Source organism: Mustela nivalis (assembly GCF_964662115.1).
Source record: "Mustela nivalis genome assembly, chromosome: 9".
In the NCBI taxonomy this organism is placed as follows: domain Eukaryota; kingdom Metazoa; phylum Chordata; class Mammalia; order Carnivora; family Mustelidae; genus Mustela; species Mustela nivalis.
The window spans coordinates 105,259,278-105,280,790 of NC_139028.1; the positions used below are offsets into that span (position 1 = coordinate 105,259,278).

Genomic DNA, 21,513 nt, shown 5'->3' on the forward strand with positions numbered 1-21,513 from the left:
TAGATTTGTAATAAGTTTTAAAATCAGAAGATGTGAGACATACATTTTTTTCTTTTTCCTTTTTTTAAAGATATTTATTTATTTGAAAAAGAGAGAGAAGACAGAGAGAAAACACAAGCAGGGGAGTGGCAGGCAGAGGGAGAGGGAGAAGCGGATTCTCCCCCCCACACCTCCCCCAGCAGGGGAACCCAACACTGGGCTTGATCCCAGCACCCCGGGATCATGACCTGAGCAGAAGACAGACACTAAATGGACTGAGCCATCCAGTTGCCCCAGCTTCTATTCAAGAACTTTTTTTTTTTTTTTTTAACTAAACTTCCCTTGAGACTCCATATGAATCTTTCAGCTGATTTTTCAATCTGCATATTTTGTCATTGGAATTTTGACAGGGGTTGTATTAAATGTGCAATGTTTAAGGTACCATTGACTTCTAAACAATATTGAGTCTCCTGATCCATGAAAATTTTAAATCATTCAGAGTACACACACACACACACACACACACACACACACACACAGAGGTATATTGAAAACAATTGACTTTCATGCATAGGGAAGTTGGCAAGTGCAAATTCTGTACAGTCTATGTCGTGTTTTGAGTTTAAAGACCAGAAACTGCTATAGGTAGGAGGCTCCTTAGATCAGGAAGAGTTGATATGTCAGAGGGCAAGTCATCAGACAGGGAGAGCTAATGGTTAGTTGGAAGGCTCTCAGGTAGGAGATTTCCCTCTTATTCAGGGGAGGTTAGCATTCTGTAATTGTAAGGGCTTAATATAGTTAGATGAGGCCTGCATATTAGTGAAGGCAATCTACTTTATTCAGTCTACCAATTCAAAATTAACATCATCCAGAAAAACCTTATAGTCACAATCCAAAACAATAGTTGAACAAATATTTGAGCATCCTGTGATCAAGCCATGTTAACACATAAAATTAAGCAGTACAAGTTCATTGTTTATCCACTAGCACCAATACACATCTCCTTAACCCATACTTAATCTCTAGAATGGATAAATAAATAAATAAATAAATACAATAAAAACACAAGATCATAATTTCACCTAACATCATAAAACTGTCCAGCATACAACTGAAAATTCTCTAAAAGTTCCAGAGGAAGGGAAGATAAATTTTTTGGGTAACTTTTACTTTTTCCTTGATATTCAGTAAGACGAATACAAAAGTGGCAAGTAAGAATGTTAAAATGCTATGGCAGAAATTCAATATATCTTCTGTTTCATGATAAGCTAATAAAAAATGGAAGAAATCAAAGCTTTTGCTTTATATATATTCACTCACACAAACACATTCATAATATAAGGAGTAAATACAATAATTACAGTATTCATTTTTGTAACAGTCACATGATTAATTCATAGTTACTTTCTTTTCTTACTTATTCTTATATTCATTGTGCCTTTTAAAAGCACCAAAACTGGTGATGCTTCTTTAGCTGATGGGATGACACAATCTTTCATTACAGAAGGGTCTGAGTCCTGAATAGTTCTGCCTAGATAGGGATTTTGTTATTTTCCATTGACCACAATCTCAGAGTATGGTGATAGTAAGTGCAGTCCTATCAGATCTCCTGTTTTCTAGATATACTTTTTCTTACCTCCATTGTGGAGGAGTAGTCCAATTTCTCCTTGGTTGCCAAAATCAATCACCCCAGCTAGCACATCAAGCTCCTTCTTTGCCTATTGATTTAAATGCATGAGCTGTCCAATGTGGTCAGGCAGCAGTCTTAACACTCTGTTCAATAGAATGTTTTTGTGTCTTCTGTTAGAAGCATTTGTCCCTTTGGAATACAGACCTCAAATGAAGAAAAGCAGAAGTAAATAACAACAGGAAACACAAATTTTGCTAGTGGGTAACTAAGGGTAGTAATGCATATTGCCTCTCCCATGTCTATCTTTTGATTATAGGACTTCACTATGGGATGAACAGCAATATGGCATGGATGCCTATTCAGAGCATATATGACCTTTCAGACAACTGAAGACCCTTGCTCCAACCCTGATAGGTAATGCTACATCACTAATGTTATAACTAATTCTGCAGAAGGTCATCCCACCATATTATGAGAGGAATTGCTTCAGCAGGAGGAGAAATATAGTAAGACCAATGAATTCCATAAGCATGGGCCCATCGTGGCAGTTCATTTACTGTGAAGAGAGATTATGGATCAGAAACAATTTGTGTGAAATACAATGATTTTGGACAAAAAAAATTCTCTAAGTCCATGGGTGTAGTTTTGTCAGCAGTGTTGCATGAGGGGAATGCAAATCCCTATCCAAAGGAAGTGTCTATGGCTGTCTAAACAAATTACTGCCCTTCCATGATGGAAACATTCCAATGTAATCAACCTGCACCCAAGCTGACCATGCCAAGCAATGCTGCCATACTGGGGACTTTAGTTTGCATCTGCTGAGTTGGCACTTGGCAGTGGTCATGCCCATGGCAGCTTTAGTGGGTGGAAGTCTATGCTGTTGGGCTAATGTACAAACTTCCTCTCTGCCACCATAGCCACTTTGTTCATGAGCCCATTGAGTTATGACAGGAGTGCATAGGAAATAGGCTGACTAGTAGGCACAAACTGGGTCATTTCCATTTGATTTTTTAAAAAAATATTTTATTTATTTACTTGACAGACAGAGATCACAAGCAGGCAGAGAGTCAGGCAGCGAAGAGAGGAGGAAGCAGGCTCCCTGCTTAGCAGAGAACCCAATGCAGGGCTCGATCCCAGGACCCTGGGATCATAACCTGAGCTGAAGGCAGAGGCTTTAACCCACTGAGCCACCCAGGCACTCCTCCACTTGATTCTTTTTTTTTTTAATTTTTAATTAATTTTTAATTTTTTATAAACATATATTTTTATCCCCCGGGGTACAGGTCTGTGAATCACCAGGTTTACACACTTCACAGCACTCACCAAAGCACATACCCTCCCCAATGTCCATAATCCCACCCCCTTCTCCCAAACCCCCTCCCCCCAGCAACCCTCAGTTTGTTTTGTGAGATTAAGAGTCACTTATGGTTTGTCTCCCTCCCAATCCCATCTTGTTTCATTTATTCTTCTCCTACCCACTTAAGCCCCCATGTTGCATCACCGCTTCCTCATATCAGGGAGATCATATGATAGTTGTCTTTCTCTGCTTGACTTATTTCGCTAAGCATGATACTCTCTAGTTCCATCCATGTTGTCGCAAATGGCAAGATTTCATCTCTTTTGATGGCTGCATAGTATTCCATTGTGTATATATACCACATCTTCTTGATCCATTCATCTGTTGATGGACATCTAGGTACTTTCCATAGTTTGGCTATTGTGGACATTGCTGCTATAAACATTCGGGTGCACGTGCCCCTTTGGATCACTACGTTTGTATCTTTAGGGTAAATACCCAATAGTGCAATTGCTGGGTCATAGGGCAGTTCTATTTTCAACATTTTGAGGAACCTCCATGCTGTTTTCCAGAGTGGCTGCACCAGCTTGATTCTTAAAATCATCCTCTGCTGGTCAGTCCTTGATGAGCATTCACAATTGACATAAATATGTTTATGTGTTTTTACTCATTCAGAAAGCTATGGAAACATGACTATTCCTCAAATTTTCTTGTTATCAATAACCCAATGTGTTTTGTTTTTTGTTTGTTTGTTTGTTTTGTTTTTTGTTTTTTGTTTTTTTCTCCAAGTCCCTGATTATTCATCCAAACCTTTGGCCAAAATCCATGAATCAGTATACTTACTACATCCAGCCATGTCTCCTTCCAAGAAAGTGAATACCAGGTACATGGCTTCAAGTTCTACCCATTGAAAGAATTTTCCTTCACCACTTTCATGGATTTTCCAGAATGCGGGTGAGTGCTGTATCTATTCACTTTTGAGCTACACTGACCCATCACTGCAGAATATTCTGTGCATATCAGGACCATATCTTTCCTTCTTATGTCACTCAATCATAGTGAACTCCTCATAAGGCCTTGGGCACAAGCAGGACAGGGAAGGCATGGTAGTAAAACTCGTTGTGAACATTTGGGCACTTCTTTATGCAACATTTTCTTCAGTTCCTATTTGGGGCAGATCACCCAGACATTAGTAACTTCTTATTTGGGGAAAGCAATGTGTTTCAAGACCCACTGTGATACCTTTAACTATGGATAGTACTGAATCCTATATATACTATGGTATTTCTATACATATGTACTTCAGATAACACTTAATTTATAAATTAGATGCAGTAAGAGAGTAACAACCATAATAATAAAATAGAAAATTTACAACAATATAATGTAACAGAAGTTACCCTACTATGATCTCTGTCTCTCTCCTTCTCTCTCTCTCTCTCTCTCTCTCTCAAAACACTTGATTGTACTGTGCTAACCTTTCTGCCTGTGATAATGTGAGATGATAAAATATTGTTCTGATAAGACGAAGTGAGGTGAATGACACAGTCATTATGTTGTACCATTAGGCTACTACTTACTTTCTCTAATATGTCAGAAGGAGGATCATCTGCTTCTGAACTTTGGGTAAGTGTAACCATGGAAAGCAAAACCTTATATAGAAGAAGACTATTCTATTTGATAAGAGATTACTGCTTTGCTCACCCAACTTTATGGTTCTATGAGTCAGAAAACACCAAGTTCATGATGAGAAGTTTAGGTTTCAGAGACATTTGATGGTCCATGGTTAGGTGTTTAGTGTCTACTAAGGCCCAGTAGTACATCAAGATCCATTTCTCAAAAGGAGAGTGATTATCTCTACAGGATGGCAGGAATTTGCTCCAAAATCCTGAGGACCTGCAGTGCAATTCATGTATGGAGTACTGCCAAAGACTCCAACAACATTCTTTTCTTCTTGACACATCAAGCATAGTAGGATGTGATGTGATGAATTCTTAAAACCCACCTTGAATAGACGCATGGGACAAAGCCTCGGCTGTGGCAGAGACTTTTCTTTTTTCTGAGCTCCAGGCAAACTAGCAGCTTTTTGAATCTCTTGATAACCATCTCAGAGTAAGTCACGCATATGAAGTACCTGCTACCTCCCCAATCCTAAAAGGCTGACTAGGTATTGTGCAGTTTTTGGTGTTGGAGGAGAGCAATAAAGTGAGATAGCCCTTTACCTTAAAAGGGATATCATTGTTGTTGTTGTTTTCTTTGGTTTTATGTAAAGTTATGTATTCTTAATTTGGGGGCAGAATTTAGTGATTCATCAGTGGTATATAGCAGTCAGTGCTCATTACGTCAGTTGCCCTCCTTAAAGCACATCATCCAATTACTCCACACACCTCCCCTGCAGCAACCTTCAAGTTTTCTCTATAGTTAAGAGCGTCTTATGAGATTTTTCCCTCTGTATTTTTATCCTATTTTATTTTCCATCAAAGGAAATATCTTGATATGCTTTATATCACTGGGGCCATGGAGATTTCACTGAGTTTCAGTTCCCTGAATTTTAATTGTGTTTATTTTCCAAACTCTGACTCAGAAGTCTTACCACTAAATCTAGAGTAGTTAAGTCTTGAGCATTAGAACCACTCAGCATAATGTCATCAATATAATGGACATATATGGATATCTTTTAGAATGAGAAACAATAGAGTTCCCTATGAAATAAAATATAACATTGTGTTGGAAAGATGAAACACCCCTGAGATAGGCAATGAAGACCTATTTCTGGCTTTACAAGCTGAAATCACACTGCTTCTGTTGATGCTTACTGAAAAGGAGATAAGATGCAATTATCAAGTAACTTGTTACTTACCAGGTAAGAGAGAATCTCCTAATTTCTTCAAGCAAGGAAACCATGTCTGGTACAACAATTATAAATTACTGGAGTTTTCAGCTGGTTAAGTTTATAAATATCCACTGTCATTCTCCAATCCGTCTATCTCCTGGGAAGGGCAAAGAGGTGAGTTAAATGTTTATGTTTTGGGAATCACCACCTCTTCATCTTTCAAGTCCTTGATGGTGGCACTAAGGAATGTGGCATCACTTTTGGAGAATTCTTTTCCCAAGTACAGGTAGTTCTAGAGGCTCCCACTTGGCTTTTCTCCATATTAGCCCTCTGTTCCCATGCCATGAAACCAATGTGGGGATTCTGCCATGTGCAAAGTTTGTCTATTCAAATCATGCTTTCTAGAGCTGGGGAGGTAACCATAAAATTTGTTCAGTGACCTACTGGACCCAGTGGAAAGTAGGCCTGAGCTAAAACTCCAATGATCACTTGTCCTATGTAAGCGACTGCTCTGGGAGATGGATCGTACTTTTGTTGTGGGTTTCTAGGAATCAATTTCAGATCAAAGAGAGTGTCCAGAATTTCCTGAAATAGCTGCTTATTATTTTCTTTGCTCTAGTTTATAATTTGAGAGAAAAAAGGCCGTAGGCCTCTTTTGGAGAAAGTCAAGGAAAATATTATTTTTAAGTCATTTTAAGCAATGTCCCAAGGTCCTTCCAGAAGGAGGTCCAATCCCCGCTTTATTCATGGAATTTTGAGTCTATAAACTGGTTCCAGTCTCTGTACTGATTATGAGGCCATGAATCTCTGCTTTTATGACTAAGTTGAATTCTGGAGAAGTGACATACATGTGACTAGAAGACACATGAAAAAATGTTCATCATCCTTAGCCATCAGGGAACTTCAAATCAAAACCACAGTGAGATACCACCTAACACCAGGTAGAATGGCAAAAATTAACAAGGCAGGAAACAACAAATGTTGGAGAAGATGTGGAGAAAGGGGAACCCTATTACACTGTTGGTGAGAATGCAAGTTTATACAGCCACTTTGGAAAACAGTATGGAGGTTCCTCAAAAAGTTAAAAATATGACACAGCAATTGCACCACTGGGTATTTACTCCAAAGATACAGGTGTAGTGAAAAGAAGGGCCATCTCTACCCCAATGCTCATAGTAGCAATTCCACAATAGCCAAAATGTGCAAAGAGCTGAGATGCCCTTCAACAGATGAATGGTTAAAGAAGGTGTGGCCTATGTATACAACAGAATATTACTCAGCCATCAGAAAGGATGAATACCCAACTTTTGCATCAACATGGATTAGACTAGAGGAGATTATGCTGAGTGAAATAAAATCAAGGAGAAAAAAGCAATTAACATATGGCTTCTCTCACCTGTGGAATATAAGGAATAACATGGAGGACATTAGGAGAAGGAAAAGAAAAGTTGGGAGGGGGGGAGTTGAATCATGAGAGATTGTGGGTTCCGAGAAACAAAATGAGGGTTTTAGAGGGAAGTGGGTAGGGTATTGGGTGAGCCTGGTGGTTGGTATTACGGAGGGCACATATTTCATGGAGCAGTGTGTGTTATATATATATGTAAACAATGAATCTTGGAACACTACATCAAAAACTAATGTATTGTATGGTGACTAACATATCAAAATAAAAATCATAAAAAAGTTAAATTCTGTTTTCTTAACCTAGATTTTTTTTCTAACCCAGATCAAGAAAAACTTCAATAGTTTTCCTCTCTATCTGATTTCTAAGATCACTGTAAAAACCTAGCCAAAATATATTTTTTGGCTTTTTTAAAGCATATTTTATTTTAAAAAGTTGAACTTCAGTACAGTTATCATATGGTGTTCTACTATTTTCTGATAATCAATGTAGTAATTCAGTAATTCTTTACATTACTCGGTGCTCTTCATAAATATACTCTTTTTTCTATGTTCAGTTAGCCACCTGTATAGTACATAATTAGTTTTTGGTGTAGTTTTTAATGTTATTAGTTACATCTAACATCCAGTGCTCCTCACAGCAGGTGCCTACCTCATTGGAAGTGTACTGATTATTCTGATTATTGTATTGGGTCTTCTGTCCTCTCTGGTAAGCACACCTTCCTTGCCTTTAAGGAGCTTGAGTGCTACCACTTGGCAACTATTACAAGGGGTAAACTATCTCCCTTTGTATTGGGATTTCCCAGTTCAGTGACAATAATGGTCTGGTCTACAAAAATACAGTGATCACAGAGGTTTTCAAGGGTGCTGGAACTAGCATGACAAATTTATTTCTCACAGTCATGATTAAAGATAAGTCTTCTGGACCCTTCCAGGGAGATTAAGTAGATCTCAAATGACAAATCCAATCTAACATTCCAACCTCCCTATACCTTTAAATCTCTCCCTTTCCTAGAATCAAGTCAGGTCAAATTCTCATTTACATAATATGGGTCACATTTTGGTCCATATTTCAGCCTCCATGCAGAAAAACTGTTAACTTTTACTCAGTTCCCCAGCTACAATATTAAATGAAGTTTCTCTTTTTAGTGAACCCATAACAAGAAATTAGGCTTGATTGAATTTTCTGTTTCTTCCACTATTTTATCCTATTTCTGTCCTTTTAAATTAGAAATCACATCATTATTTTGGAATGTAGTATGCTCCTCATGGGTCACACGTGAAACCTCACCTTTTGAGGTCTGCTGGATTCATGTCTTTTATAGTTCTAGGAGTAAAGAGGGTGGTGAGGGGTAGGTCCTGAGGAGAATCAGCCCTTTCTTTCAGGGCTACTGCCTGGGAGAGGAGTATGACAGTTTCCTTAGGCAATGCAGAGTTAATTAATCTCCCTTCAGATTAAGAGGAGAAGCCACTTAAACTGGCAAAGACTCAGCTCTGCTCCATCATCCTCCCAGTCATTAAAGGAAGAATCTGGTTTTCCTCCATGATTTCTTTCTTAAATCTTCATCCCATGTCAAGTTCTTCTGTTTATTTCTTTAAATATTTCTTAAAATTTTCTATCTTTTTTGATAGTTTGGTTTCCCTAGGTAGATTCTCAGTTGAGCATTTTCATGAAAGTGAATTCTAAGGATAATGGATGAAAGAAGCTGACTATGGTACAGGAAGAAGGTTATGGTCCCAGTTGGGGCTTGGCTTTATTCTGCAACCATGAGAACTCTGGAATATATATTGTAATATAGGACTGGTTCCAGCTGAGGCAATGGGACCAACCTGTCATTCATTGGTCCTTTATGGGTCCTGGGATTGTGGGCATAGCCTACAATTTTGTCTTGGGGCAACTGTACAGAAGGTGGGGCACTGAGCTCTGACCTCTTAGTACCCCAGACACAGAGCAGCTAGGAAGTGGGGCTAGACAGAACAGGGTCTACCATATTCTGTATCCTCACTGGCACCACCTCAGGGTTCTATCTTTTCACACCCAAGTCATTTAAGTAACATTGTGCTGTCACTCTTGTTTCCCTCATTCCATTTCCCACACTGATAACCTATGCAGTTATCATCTCAAATTGAAATCAGACTGCATCACTCGCTGGATCAAAACGTCTTCTAATGTGCGTCTCAGGGTATTAGCAGTAATTTTTAACAGGATTATGAGACTCTTCATCATCTTCTCTGTTCCTGTCTCTCCAAGTTCATATGCTGCTATTTACCTTTTATAACCTTGTTGCTTAGCACATTGCCTGACACACAGTGAAAGTACAATAACTAATTGTTGATTGAAAAGATGAATCAACAACTGTAGCCACACTGAATTCATGAGGTTTCCTGCATACTGATTTTCACCCCCTGGCATTCGTTATGTATTCTCTCTTACACGAATACTCCTACACCAAATGATGTGAAGATATTCACACACTGCTGACTTGATTCCATCTGCTGACTTGATTACTTCTTTCAGGTTCTCTTTTGTATGTCTTTTCAATTGGAACCTTTCCTGAAACCTCCAGCCTTTGTTGTGTGTCCCTCAAACATGCTCATAGGACCCTGTGAAGCTGCTATCTTACCCTATATAACATGGTGTTGTCATTTTCTGCTCCCCTCTAGGTGTCTCTCAGTGGGTTTGAAGCTCTGTGAAGACAAGACTTAGGTTCCTCACTATTTATCATTGAAGTCCCAGGAACCATCAGTGTGTCTGATATATTCTTTGGGTTCAAGAAATTTCTGTTGATTAATGAGTGATAGGTGGAAGGAATAAGTGGAATATCTTAATCCTGAAGTTTTTGTGTGTAGATGTAGCCATGTATTTAAAAATACCGTTCATAATGAAATATTATCAAAAATTAACTAATTAAAAGATAAAAATAACATGAACAACTCCCAATAATATGATGAAATGTTGCTGATAGCAGGAAGATTATCAAGGTAAGCTATTTGTTCCTTCACTGAGAATCTCAGTCTCAATTACTTTCTCATCATGCATTTTAAGCAGGAGTTAAAACAAATTGTGGTTTCTTGAAGAGATCTAGCTTGAAGTCTCAAAGTCTGAATCAGATAAAAATATGAAAATATTCCTTCAACTGAGTATTTTTTTGCTCTACCTTTTTTAAACTTTATTCACCTTCCTTTATACTTTTTTTTAAAAATTCATTATTTATAATGCACCAGATATTGTTGGAAGTCTTCTTTAGAGAATGTCTGTTCAAGTCTTCTGCCCATTTCTTGATGCGATTATTTGGTTTGAGGATGTTGAGATTGAGAAGTTTTTTATTGGTGTTGGATACCAGCTGTTTATCTGTTATGTCATTTGCAAATGTCTTCTCCCATTCCATGGGTTACCTCTTAGTTTTGTTGACTGTCATTTGATGTGCACATGGTTTTTATCTTGATGAATTCCCAAAAGCTCATTTTTCTTTTGTTTCCCTTGCCTTTGGAGAAGTGTCTTGAAAAATTTGCTGTGGCCAATTTCAAAAAGTTTACTGACGATGTTTTCTTCTAGTATTTTGATGGATTCCTGTCTCACAGTGAGCTGGAACAAGCAATCCTAAAAGCTGTATGGAACCACAAAAGACCCCAAATCACCAATGGAATGTTGAAAAAGAACAACAAAAGGGGAGCATCATGTTGCCTGTCTTCAAGCTATATTACAAAGCTATGGTTACCAAGACAGCATGCTATTGGCACAAAAACAGATGCATAGATCAATGGAATGGAATAAAGACTCCAGAAATTGACCTTCAACTTTATGGTCAACTAAGCTTTGACAAATCAGGGGAAAATATCCACTGGGGGGAAAAAAAGAAAAAAAGAAAAAGAAGACAGTCTCTTCAATAAATGGTGCTGGGAAAATTGGACAGCTACATACAGAAGAATGAAACTGACCCATTCTCTTACATCATACACAAGATAACCTCAAAAAGGATAAAGTTCTCTTTTAAATTCCAGTTAGTTAATATACAAGGTAAAACCCATTCCCCATGCACCTATGCACCTACTTTATGGTAACCGCCACTTTGTTCTCTAGATTTTAGAGCCTGTTTCATAAAGAAGATATGGCCCATATATACAATGGAATGTTATGCCTCCATCAGAAAGGATGAATAGCCAACTATTTTTTTTAAGTTTTTATTTATTTATTTGATAGAAAGAGACACAGTGAGAGAGGGAATGCAAGGAGGGGGAGTGGGGAAGGGGTAAGAAGGCTTCCTGTTGAGCAGGGAGCCTGAGGCAGGGCTTGATCTCAGAACCTCAGGATCATGACCTGAGTTGAAGGCAGACGCTTAATGACTGAGCAACCCAGGCGCCCAATACGCAACTTTTGTATCAACATGGACAGGACTGGAGGTTATTATGCTGAGTGAAATAGGTCAAGCAGAGAAAGTCAATTATCATATGGTTTCACTTACTTGTGGAGATTAAGGAATAACATAGAGGACATTAGGAGAAGGAAAAGAAGAGTGAATTGGAGGAAACTGGAGGGGGAGACAAACCATGAGAGACTGTGAACTCTGAGAAACACACTGAGGGTTTTGGAAGGCAGCGGGGAGGGGGATGGATGAGCCTGGTGGTGGGTATGAAGGAGGACACACACAGCATGGAGCACTGAGTGTGCATAAGCACTGAATCTTGAACAGTGAAAAAAGTAAAATAAAATTTTAAAAAATGATATAAAAGAGTCTTTTCTGGGTTTGCCTATCTATCTATTTATCTATATCTATCTATCTATCTATCTATCTATCTATTCTCACATTTTCTTTAACCATTCATCATTTGATGTATATTCAGGCTGTGTCCATAATTGGCCTTTGTAGATAATCCAGTTATAAATATCAGGGTGCAGGTATCCCTTTGAATTAGTATTCTTGTTTTTTTCTGTATTCTTTCCACAAATACCTGGTAGTACTGCAATTTCTGGAATGTTGGGTCGCATCTAAAGTATAGAAAAAAACTCAAAAACTCAACAATCAAAAACAAGTAATCAATTCAAAAGGGTCAGAAGACTTGAATAAATATTTCTCAAAGGAAGACATTTGGATGATTAACAGACACATGAAAAGATGCTCAACATTACTGAACATCAAGGAAATACAAATCAAAACTACTAGAAGATATCACATCATGCTTGCCAGAATGGCTACAATCAACAATACAACAAATAAGACATGTTGGCAAGGGTGTGGAGAAAGGCAACACTTTTGTACTGTCAGTGGGAAAGCTAAGTGATGCAACCACTCTAGAAAACACACTGAGCTTCCTTAAAAATTTAAAAAAAGAACTAACCTAAAATCCAGCATTTGTATATCTTTTTTAAATTTCTTTTCAAGTCTTGTGTACAACAAAAAAATAGTAGTTCTGTGTTTCTTATTAGTAAACTGTAAGTGTGGTTATATGCTCTAGGTACAGGTCTTTTTCTTATATATATGGTTTACACAAAATATTAAACATAAAGTATATATTCATGTATAATTTACATGTGAAATTGAATATGTAAGTTTTATATAAAATAAAATGCTTATTCATCTGTTGAAGGACATGTTGGCTCTTTCCACAGTTTAATGATCTTGACCATTACTGCTTTGAACATTGGGGTACATATGGCCCTTCTTTTTACTACATCTGTAGTGAAATTGCAGGGTCATAGGTGTGATGCATAAACAATGGATCTTGGAACACTGAAAAAAAATACAGTAAAATTGAAATGTTAAAAAATGCTTATATATAAGTGTGTGTCTCTATACACATATAGTATTTTTTCCTAGTCCGTGTATTGCCTTTTCATTTTTAAAAAGGTGACATCCAATGAGCAAAAGAGCTAATTCCAGGATGTCTTTTTAACCTGTTAAAAATTTTAAATTTTTTCCTTTATTTGCTAAATATAAAAACCAATCAATTGTTGCATTTAGGACCAAACATGAATCCAAAACATTTCTGTAAACAGAAGCAATTGTTTTATGATTGATATCTTGTTCATGAGATTAATGTTGTAAGGTATATGTAAAGATGATAAATTTTTAAAATTTATAAAATTTAAATGTCTATTTAAATGTCTATTTAAATTTAAATAAAATTTTAAAATTTAAATGTCTATTTGGAGTTCTTTCTCTACTGAATATTATTTCTTCTACTCTTTTGAAAGTTCCATTTGATTGGAAAAGTGCTGATTCAATAGTGTCATTGATGTTCATTGCTTTTCTTTTTAATTAAATCTTTGTTGATTTCTGCAGAAATCATTGGGAAATTGACTTCAAGTTTATATCTGGGAGAAATTGTAATTCAGGCTTCCATGCGTCTACTTTGTGATTGATATTGATCTTGACCACTAACATCCTTTGTTATTCCTCTACTATTCCTATTTTTCCCTTTCTCCCCTTTTTTCCTTTACCCTTTCCATTTTCATCAAATATCCTCTTCTTTTTTCATACAATGTCCAAAATTTCAGACTCTTACTCATTTCTATTCCTAGAGGAACTTATAAACTGCATACTCTTGGCTAGTTTCACCACTTACACAGCTGATTTCTTGATCTCACTGGACCTTTTAAGAGAGACAAAATGTTCCTTTTCTAAATAGCCATAAAAGGGGGAAATTAGCTATTGACTTACCTTTCCCACTGGCTAAAGTCCAACTCCAAAAATAAATAAATAAATAAATACATAAATACATAAATACATAAATAAATAAATAAAAATAAAGTTCAACTCCAGAGCAGGCCATTTGCACTGCCCTCTTCCCATGTCATTGGACATTTCCAGAAGTTATAGGGAAAAAAAATAAAAACAGAATCAGAATTTGCAGTAAGAGTTTTTAAAGCAGAAAGCAAGCTTGATGGGAACGCTACTGGGCATATTAGGTTCTAATCATGTCACACAGTATCTACTACTTCAGCAGCAACAGGGAATATCTGTGAGTAGGATTTCATAAGTGGCCCCATAACGTGAGCCAAAGTCCTGCCAAGTCAGGCCCATGAGTACCCTAAATACTCAGAATAGTTCCATAACTCTGTTCATCTATGGTCTCATAGTATCATGATGAAATGCAGGGCAATGCTAAGGCATCTATGCCTACCAGCAGGAGAAGGGAGGAATGTGGTGCCACATTATTACCTGGGTTTCATGCTTGATCTGCCTCACATTCAGCTATTAGCTCTAGTTGCTTGACTGGTCAGGTAACATTCAACTTCACCCCTTGGGTATTTGCCTCTTTCCTGCTTTGCCTTGTCAATGATATTCCACATATTATACCATCCGTGAATTTAAAGTATAGAGTTTAATGGTTTTAAGTATAGAAGGCTGTGAAACAATCAACACTCTAATTTTACAACACCTTTACAACTCTAAAGAGAAACTCCATACCCATTATAGTCACTTATCATTCCTCTACATCACCATCTAAGGGGTCCTAGACAAGTACTAATCTTCTTTCTTTTGTTTTAAAGAGAGAGAAAGAGAACTCCCATTTGGAGCACTGGGAGAGGTAGAGGGAGAAAGAGAATCTCTTCAGCTGACTCCACACTGAATACAAAGCACAACTGGGCTTGATCCCATGACCATGAGATCATGAACTGAGCAGAAACCAAGAGTCATGGCTGAACAGACTGAGCCACCAAGGGGTCCCCTAATCTCCTTTGCTTTATTATAGATTAGCTTTTCTAGATATTTCATATAAAAGGAATTATACAGTATGTTTTCTTTTTTAACCTATTTCTTTCATTTAGGGTAATGTTCTTAGCATAAGTTTTATTCACGTCGTAGAAGAGTAACACTCCAGTTTATGAATATATAATTTACACATGCATCAGTTGAATGGCATGTAGATTGTTCCCCCATTTTAGTAACTATGGATAATGATGCAATGAACAATCGCGTACAAGTTTTTGTGTGCGTGTGTATTTAATTTCCCTTAGGTAAATGCCTAAGATTAATTAGAATTGCTACGTCATTATTATTAATGTTTAATCTTTTGAGGAGCTAAAACACATTGTTTTCCAAAGAGATTGCACCATTTCACATTACTATCAGCAATTTATGAGGACTCCAATTTCGCCACCATGTCACTAAAACTTGTTACTCTTCTTTTTTTTTTTTTTTTTTTAAATAGAAATCGTAGTGGGTGGAAAGTGGTATCTCTTTATGGCTCAGGTTCCCATTTCCTATTACCTAAAGTGGTTAAACATCTTTTCATGTTCTTTTGGCCATTTGAATATTTTTGTGGAGATATGTTTACTCAAATATTCAGTCAATTTTTAAATTAGGTGGTTGCCTTTTTATTATTAAGTAATATTAATAAGATCTTTATAAAATCGGCGAACATGTTCATGTTCCTTCTTTTAAACATGATTTGCAAGTATTTTCTCTCAGTTTGTGGATTGGCTTTACACTTTGTTGATGACATAATTTTCACTACAAATGTTTTTCACTTTTGTGAAATCTAAGGCCACCATTTAGAGTAACTATGATATACGAATTTTCAATAAAATATTGTAATCTTCCACTCATGGGAGTAAATTCTTAATGACAATGAATATTCTACCCACCCCCCCCAGAAATAATCACTAAATCTGAATAATTTTTTTTTTTTTGGTGGGGGGATGCTTAGATATATTAGTAAGGGTTTTTTTTTTTTTTGGTTTTGATTTGTTTAGTAATAAAATTCTTTTTCTGAGATAAATTTTATACATAATGAAATGCTGTCCTTTTAAGGATATGGTTTGATGAGTTTTTATAAATGTATATACTCACATAGCCATTAAGAAATTCAATACCTAGAATACTTTCATCAACCCAGAAAGCTCTGTCATGTTCCTTTTCAGTTAATTGTCTCAGATGCAACTATTGTCCTGATTTGTGTCACTCCGTTTTGGTATTGTCTATTCTATAACTTCCTGTACATTGAATCACAGCATTTACTCATAGTACATGGTTTCTTTGTTCTGGGATCTATCCTATTGATGTGTGTATCAGTTCTTTACTTTTCTTGCTGAAGATTATTCTGTCTGTTCCGTCAACTTCTGCCTTTCAAGTACATTGCATTGGCATGTGATATAAATATTACATATTTGGGAGTCAGTTCATAATATTAAATGTTTTTTCCCCCTTTGTAAGTTATTTTCTTTCTTTTCTATATCCTTCTGAGTAGATGATTTTTGTCTAATACTCAATTTTCTCTTCTTCTTAACATCTTTTTAAATAATGGACTCTTTGTTAGAGCAATTTCAGGCTCACAGGAAAATGGAGCAGAAGGTATGGCAATTTCCTTCATCTCCTCTGATTACACAATGAGCAGAGGGACGGAGCGGACATTTCTCAAAGACTTACGAATGGTGAACAGGTGCCTCAAAGGGTGCTCAACAGCAGTCATCATCAGGAAATGCAAATCAAAATCATAATGAATTATCAAATCAACTTCGTTGGACTGTTATTGAGAAGATAAGAGATACAAAATATTGGTGAGGATGTGGAATAAAGGGATCCCATATACACTACTGACGGTCAGATAAATTAGTACAGTCATTATAGAGAATTTATTAGTTCTTCAAAAAATTGAAATTAGAACTGCCATCCATCAATCCTAATGTGAGGTATATATCCAAAGGATCTGAAATCATGATTGTGAAGGGTTATCTACATTCCTGAGTTCAATGCATCATTACTCACAGAAGCCAAGGTATAGATACAACTTCATCCCTAACTGAGAATCAAGAGAAAAAATGTGAGATCTTTATTATTCAGACATTAAAAAGAGGAAAATTCTGTCATTGACAGTAACAAATCAGAGCTGGATGGAGCTGGAGGTCTTGATGTTAAGTGAAATAAAAAAGACACAGGAAGAGAAATACTGCATGATCTCACTTATATGTGGAAATGGTATAGTTCAATTCTTACACACACACACACATAACTATAAAGAGAAGATAGATGTGCTAATTACTTAGATTGTGGTACATCAAAAATCAATTTGATATATATATATATACACACACACATACACACACACACACGTATATGTATATATAATTTGTCCATGAACATACCAACTTTGCACACTAGTGCAGTCATTAACTTCATAATAACCCAGAAATCAAAAATAGAGAGAACATTGAAAACATCATATTTCAATGAATTTATTTTAAAATAACCTTTGACAGGAGGAAACTCTTGACATTAAAAAGGTTTTTCCAGGTAATAATGGGCAACAGCATTAAAAATAAACTGGCATCTTGTAACAGTTACTAAGGATGTGGTCAACTTGAATACATGAAAGTAATGAATTTTATTTTTTATTTATTTTTCAATTTCTTTTTTTAGATTACAGTTAGTTAATATACAGTGTAGTATGATTTCCAGGTGTACAATTTAGAGATTCAACACTTACATACCATACCAAGTGTTCATCACAACATGTCCATTCATTAATCCCCATCACCTATTTAACCCCTCCTTCTAGACACCTCCCTTCTGGTGACCATCTGTTTGTTTTCTATAGTTAAGAAACCATTTCTTGATTTGTCCACCTCTCTCTGTTTTTCCCTAAACTCATTGTTTTCTTAATTTCCACATGAGGGAAATCATGTGGTATTTCTATTTCATTGACTGACTTGATTAGCTTAGCCTAATAGTCTCTAGCTCAAACCTTGTCATTCTTCTTAATGGCTGAGTAATATATACCCCATGTCTTTTCCATTCATCATTCAATGGAAACTTGTGCTGTGTCCATAGTTTTGCCATTGCAGATAACGCCGGTATAAACATCAGGGGCAGTACACCTTTGAATTAACTGTTGTACTCTCTGAAATCAATGAGTCAAAAATTCATGAGAATACCCCTGGAATGCACATATTCAAGGCATGGTTGCTAATCTGCTCTCTTAACTATGAATACCAGAATTCTATTGACAATTTTAACTTGTTAATCTACACTACCACTTTACTAGAAAAGGACAAACAGAGAAAAAAAGTGGCTTCCTACTGCAAAAGCAGGTTCACTCCAACTCCAGGTTTACTCTAACTAGAGACATTCAAGTAAGTATTTCTGAATGCCTCTGGTAATTTCCTTTATTCCATTTATAAAACATAGCAGTAAATGAAATAATATGCTTCCCACCCTTCCAAACTGGGTTCTACTTTTCTGTAGGTCAATTTCAGAAAATATGTTTTATCTATCGTGTATTTTAAATTATTATTTAATTATGACAATGTACATTATTTTGCTTCTTTGCCTTTTAGAGTTGTAGAATTCTCTTGTAGCTCCTATATACAAATCATATAACTTAGCTGAATATCTAATGCTCAATTATCCTGATAGTCAAAATACTAATTTATTATAAATAATAAATTATACACACACACACACACACACACACACACCTTTTCGATGTTGCATTCACATTTATGGAAATTTTTAAAATGAACTAATGATATAATAAAAATGATTATTGACACACAAAATTAGTTCCTTTGCTCTGATGTGTTCAAGAGAAAGAAGGATATCTTGTTTGAAATTTTCTACAGAGAGAATTACAAATCTTAGAGAATAGGCTCTTTTTATATTTATGAATAATCACTGTTTGAACAGTTGTGATTGTATAAATATTTTTCTTCTTATCAAATCAGAGTGTAGACTGAAATATGAGGAGTATTTCATAATCAACAATGACAGAATTGAATTCTCAGGAGAGGTAAGAACCTGGCTGGCATTATGAGGGAAGTTACAAGTTTGAGGGCAGAAGTACAGAAAAATGTAAGAAAATCAGGTGCATTGTAATAGAGTGTGTTGGACAAGTGAGGATACACACTATTATATTTGACATCTGTATAGATTAAAGAGTCAACCAAAACCCTCAATTCATCTCCTGCTTTCTGAGGTAGTTGTGATATGACATAGCTTTCTCATGGCATTTTTAACTTCTGCATTCCTCAGTGTGTAGATGAATGGATTGAGAAAAGGGGTCCCAATAGTATAAAATACAGACATCATCTTGTCCATAGGGAAAGTGGTTGGGGGGCGTGCATATATGAATATACATGGACCAAAGAATAAGACTACTACGATGATGTGAGAAATGCAGGTGGAGAGAGCTTTTCTCCTCCCTTCTGCACTGTGATTTCTCAGTGAATGCAAGATGACAATGTATGAAATCATCAGAAACACAAAACTGCCTGTGCAAATGCTCCCACTGTTAGACACCCATTCTATGTTGATCATATACGTGTCCATGCATGCAAGTTTTAGCAAGGGCTGCAAATCACAGCAGTAATGATTAATCAAATTGGGCCCACAGAAAGGCAATTTCAAGGCCAGCATTATCTCAGTAGTGGAATGGATAAAAGCCACTATCCATGCAAGAACTACCAGGATTGTGCAAACCTGCTGTCTCATGATGGTTGGGTAATGTAAGGGCTTACAAATAGCCACATAGCGATCAATAGCCATGAAGATGAGAACAAGGACCTCCACAGGGCCAAAGAAATGTATTGCAAAGACTTGAGTCATGCATTCATTGTAAGATATGGTTCTTTGTGCAAAGAGTGAATCCACAATTAGTCTGGGGGCTGTTGTAGTTGAGAAGCAGGAATCAGCAAGGGACAAATGAAATAAGAAAAAGTACATGGGGCTCCCAAGTGTGCGGCTGGACTTGATGGTCACAATAATGAGCAAATTCCCTACCACAGTTCCCACATAAAATATGAAGAAGATTACAAATACCATCTTCTTTTTCAATGGGTCTTGGGTCAGTCCTAGTAGTATGAACTCAGTAACAGTGTTATTTTGCTCCATTATTTCAGGCCAAGTGGAGAAAATTCAGGTTAGAAATAATTAATCTGCGAAGAAAGAAATACGAGGAAATGAATACTCCACTTGGAGGTCAAATCCATATGCTTGTTCATGGAAGGTCCACCTATCAGTGGGTAATCCCTTATCTTCCGTGTTGTTCTCCCTTGAATAAAGCAGGGATCATAATATTTATTCACAATATTTTCACATGTTTGCTTATGGAAACAATGAAATTTTCTAATAATGAGAAGGTGTCCAATTCTTCAGGCATAATAAACATTAACTTAATTAATTTATTATGAGAGGATATCTTTCTGAGCTGAATATTTTTCCTTATTTTACATCATAGACCCATTAGGGTAGAATGTTGCAAAAAGGAGAAAACTTATGCATGATATATATAATGTGCTTTCATACTTTTTCAAAATTGATAGATATTTATAATACTTTATAAATATCTGAACATTCAATAAATGAATGTAAACATTAGTAAATATTCTGAACATTCAATAAATGATATGGAACTTTTTTTTTTTTTTTTCTTAATGAAACCTATGAAAGAGAGAGTGGGACAGGGTGAGGGAAAGAAAGAAAAAGGACGAGAGAAACAAACAATACTTTAGCAGTGAATGTTCAGTCAATTTGTTTAGTCCATCATTAAGTGTATTTTGATCTTTCCCCTTGACTATTTTATTTTCTTTTATTTTGACTCTCAATAATTTATATTTGCTTACAGTTATGAATTCAGCTTCTGTCATAACATTTTGTACTTTTTAAATTACCCTATGCTGTCCAAAGTGGAATTCTTCACCTCGTCCAGTATTTTGATGGGTCTTTCTGCATATTTTCTTTAGACACAAGGAGAGACTGAGACTAAAATAAAGGATAAGTAGGGAACGTTTGGCATAAGTCAAAATACTGTTTCAAATTTCTTGTTATTTTAAGCACCAGGGATTTAGACAAGAGCTAAAGAAACTCCAAGTCATAGTTAGAACTTTTTCATATGATTCTTGGAGTATATGTTCTTGTAAGTGCTATGCCCTGACTTCAGCAAAAGATAGAAACAGGAAGAGAAACAATAATAATTTATGTATGCAAAACTGGAAAAATCCTTTTCTGTCTTCATCACATACATTTCCCATATGATAGCACAATTAAATGTATAAGTGCCAGGGCATTTAAGTATATTTACAACATGTATTGCAGACAAATTTAAATGGATCTCAGAGATTGAAAACACAATCCATATGGTGCCTGGGTAGCTCAACCAGTTAAATATTCAACTCTTGATTTCCACTCAGGTCATGATCTCAGGGTTTTGGAATCCAGCCCAATGCTAGGTTCTGTGCTGGGGATGGAGCTGTTTAAGATTCTCTCTCTCCTTCTCCCTCTGCCCCTTCCCCAGCTTTTGTTCTTTCTTTCTTTCTCTCTCTAAATAAATCAACAAAATAATAATAATAATAAAAACCCATGGAAATGAAAATAGGGTAAAGAACTGATCTCAAAGGAACTCTTCTTATTAAAAATAATGTGAAAATATTATCAA

At 36.2% G+C, this 21,513-nt stretch overlaps 1 protein-coding gene and 1 long non-coding RNA gene across 2 annotated transcripts in view; one reads left to right on the plus strand and one right to left on the minus strand.

The window, feature by feature from the left end:
- The window catches only part of LOC309872906 (olfactory receptor 4C11-like), a gene marked incomplete at both ends in the record, with an annotated part of 28,675 nt that extends 8,705 nt beyond the window's left edge, over nucleotides 1-19,970 (minus strand). Inside the window, one exon of the mRNA XM_082747877.1 lies at nucleotides 19,801-19,970. Coding sequence (XP_082604003.1) covers nucleotides 19,801-19,970 — 170 coding nt within the window. The remainder of the gene's footprint in view (nucleotides 1-19,800) is intronic.
- The window catches only part of LOC309873033, a 697,683-nt gene that overhangs the window by 278,310 nt on the left and 397,860 nt on the right, over nucleotides 1-21,513 (plus strand). The window lies entirely within an intron of this gene.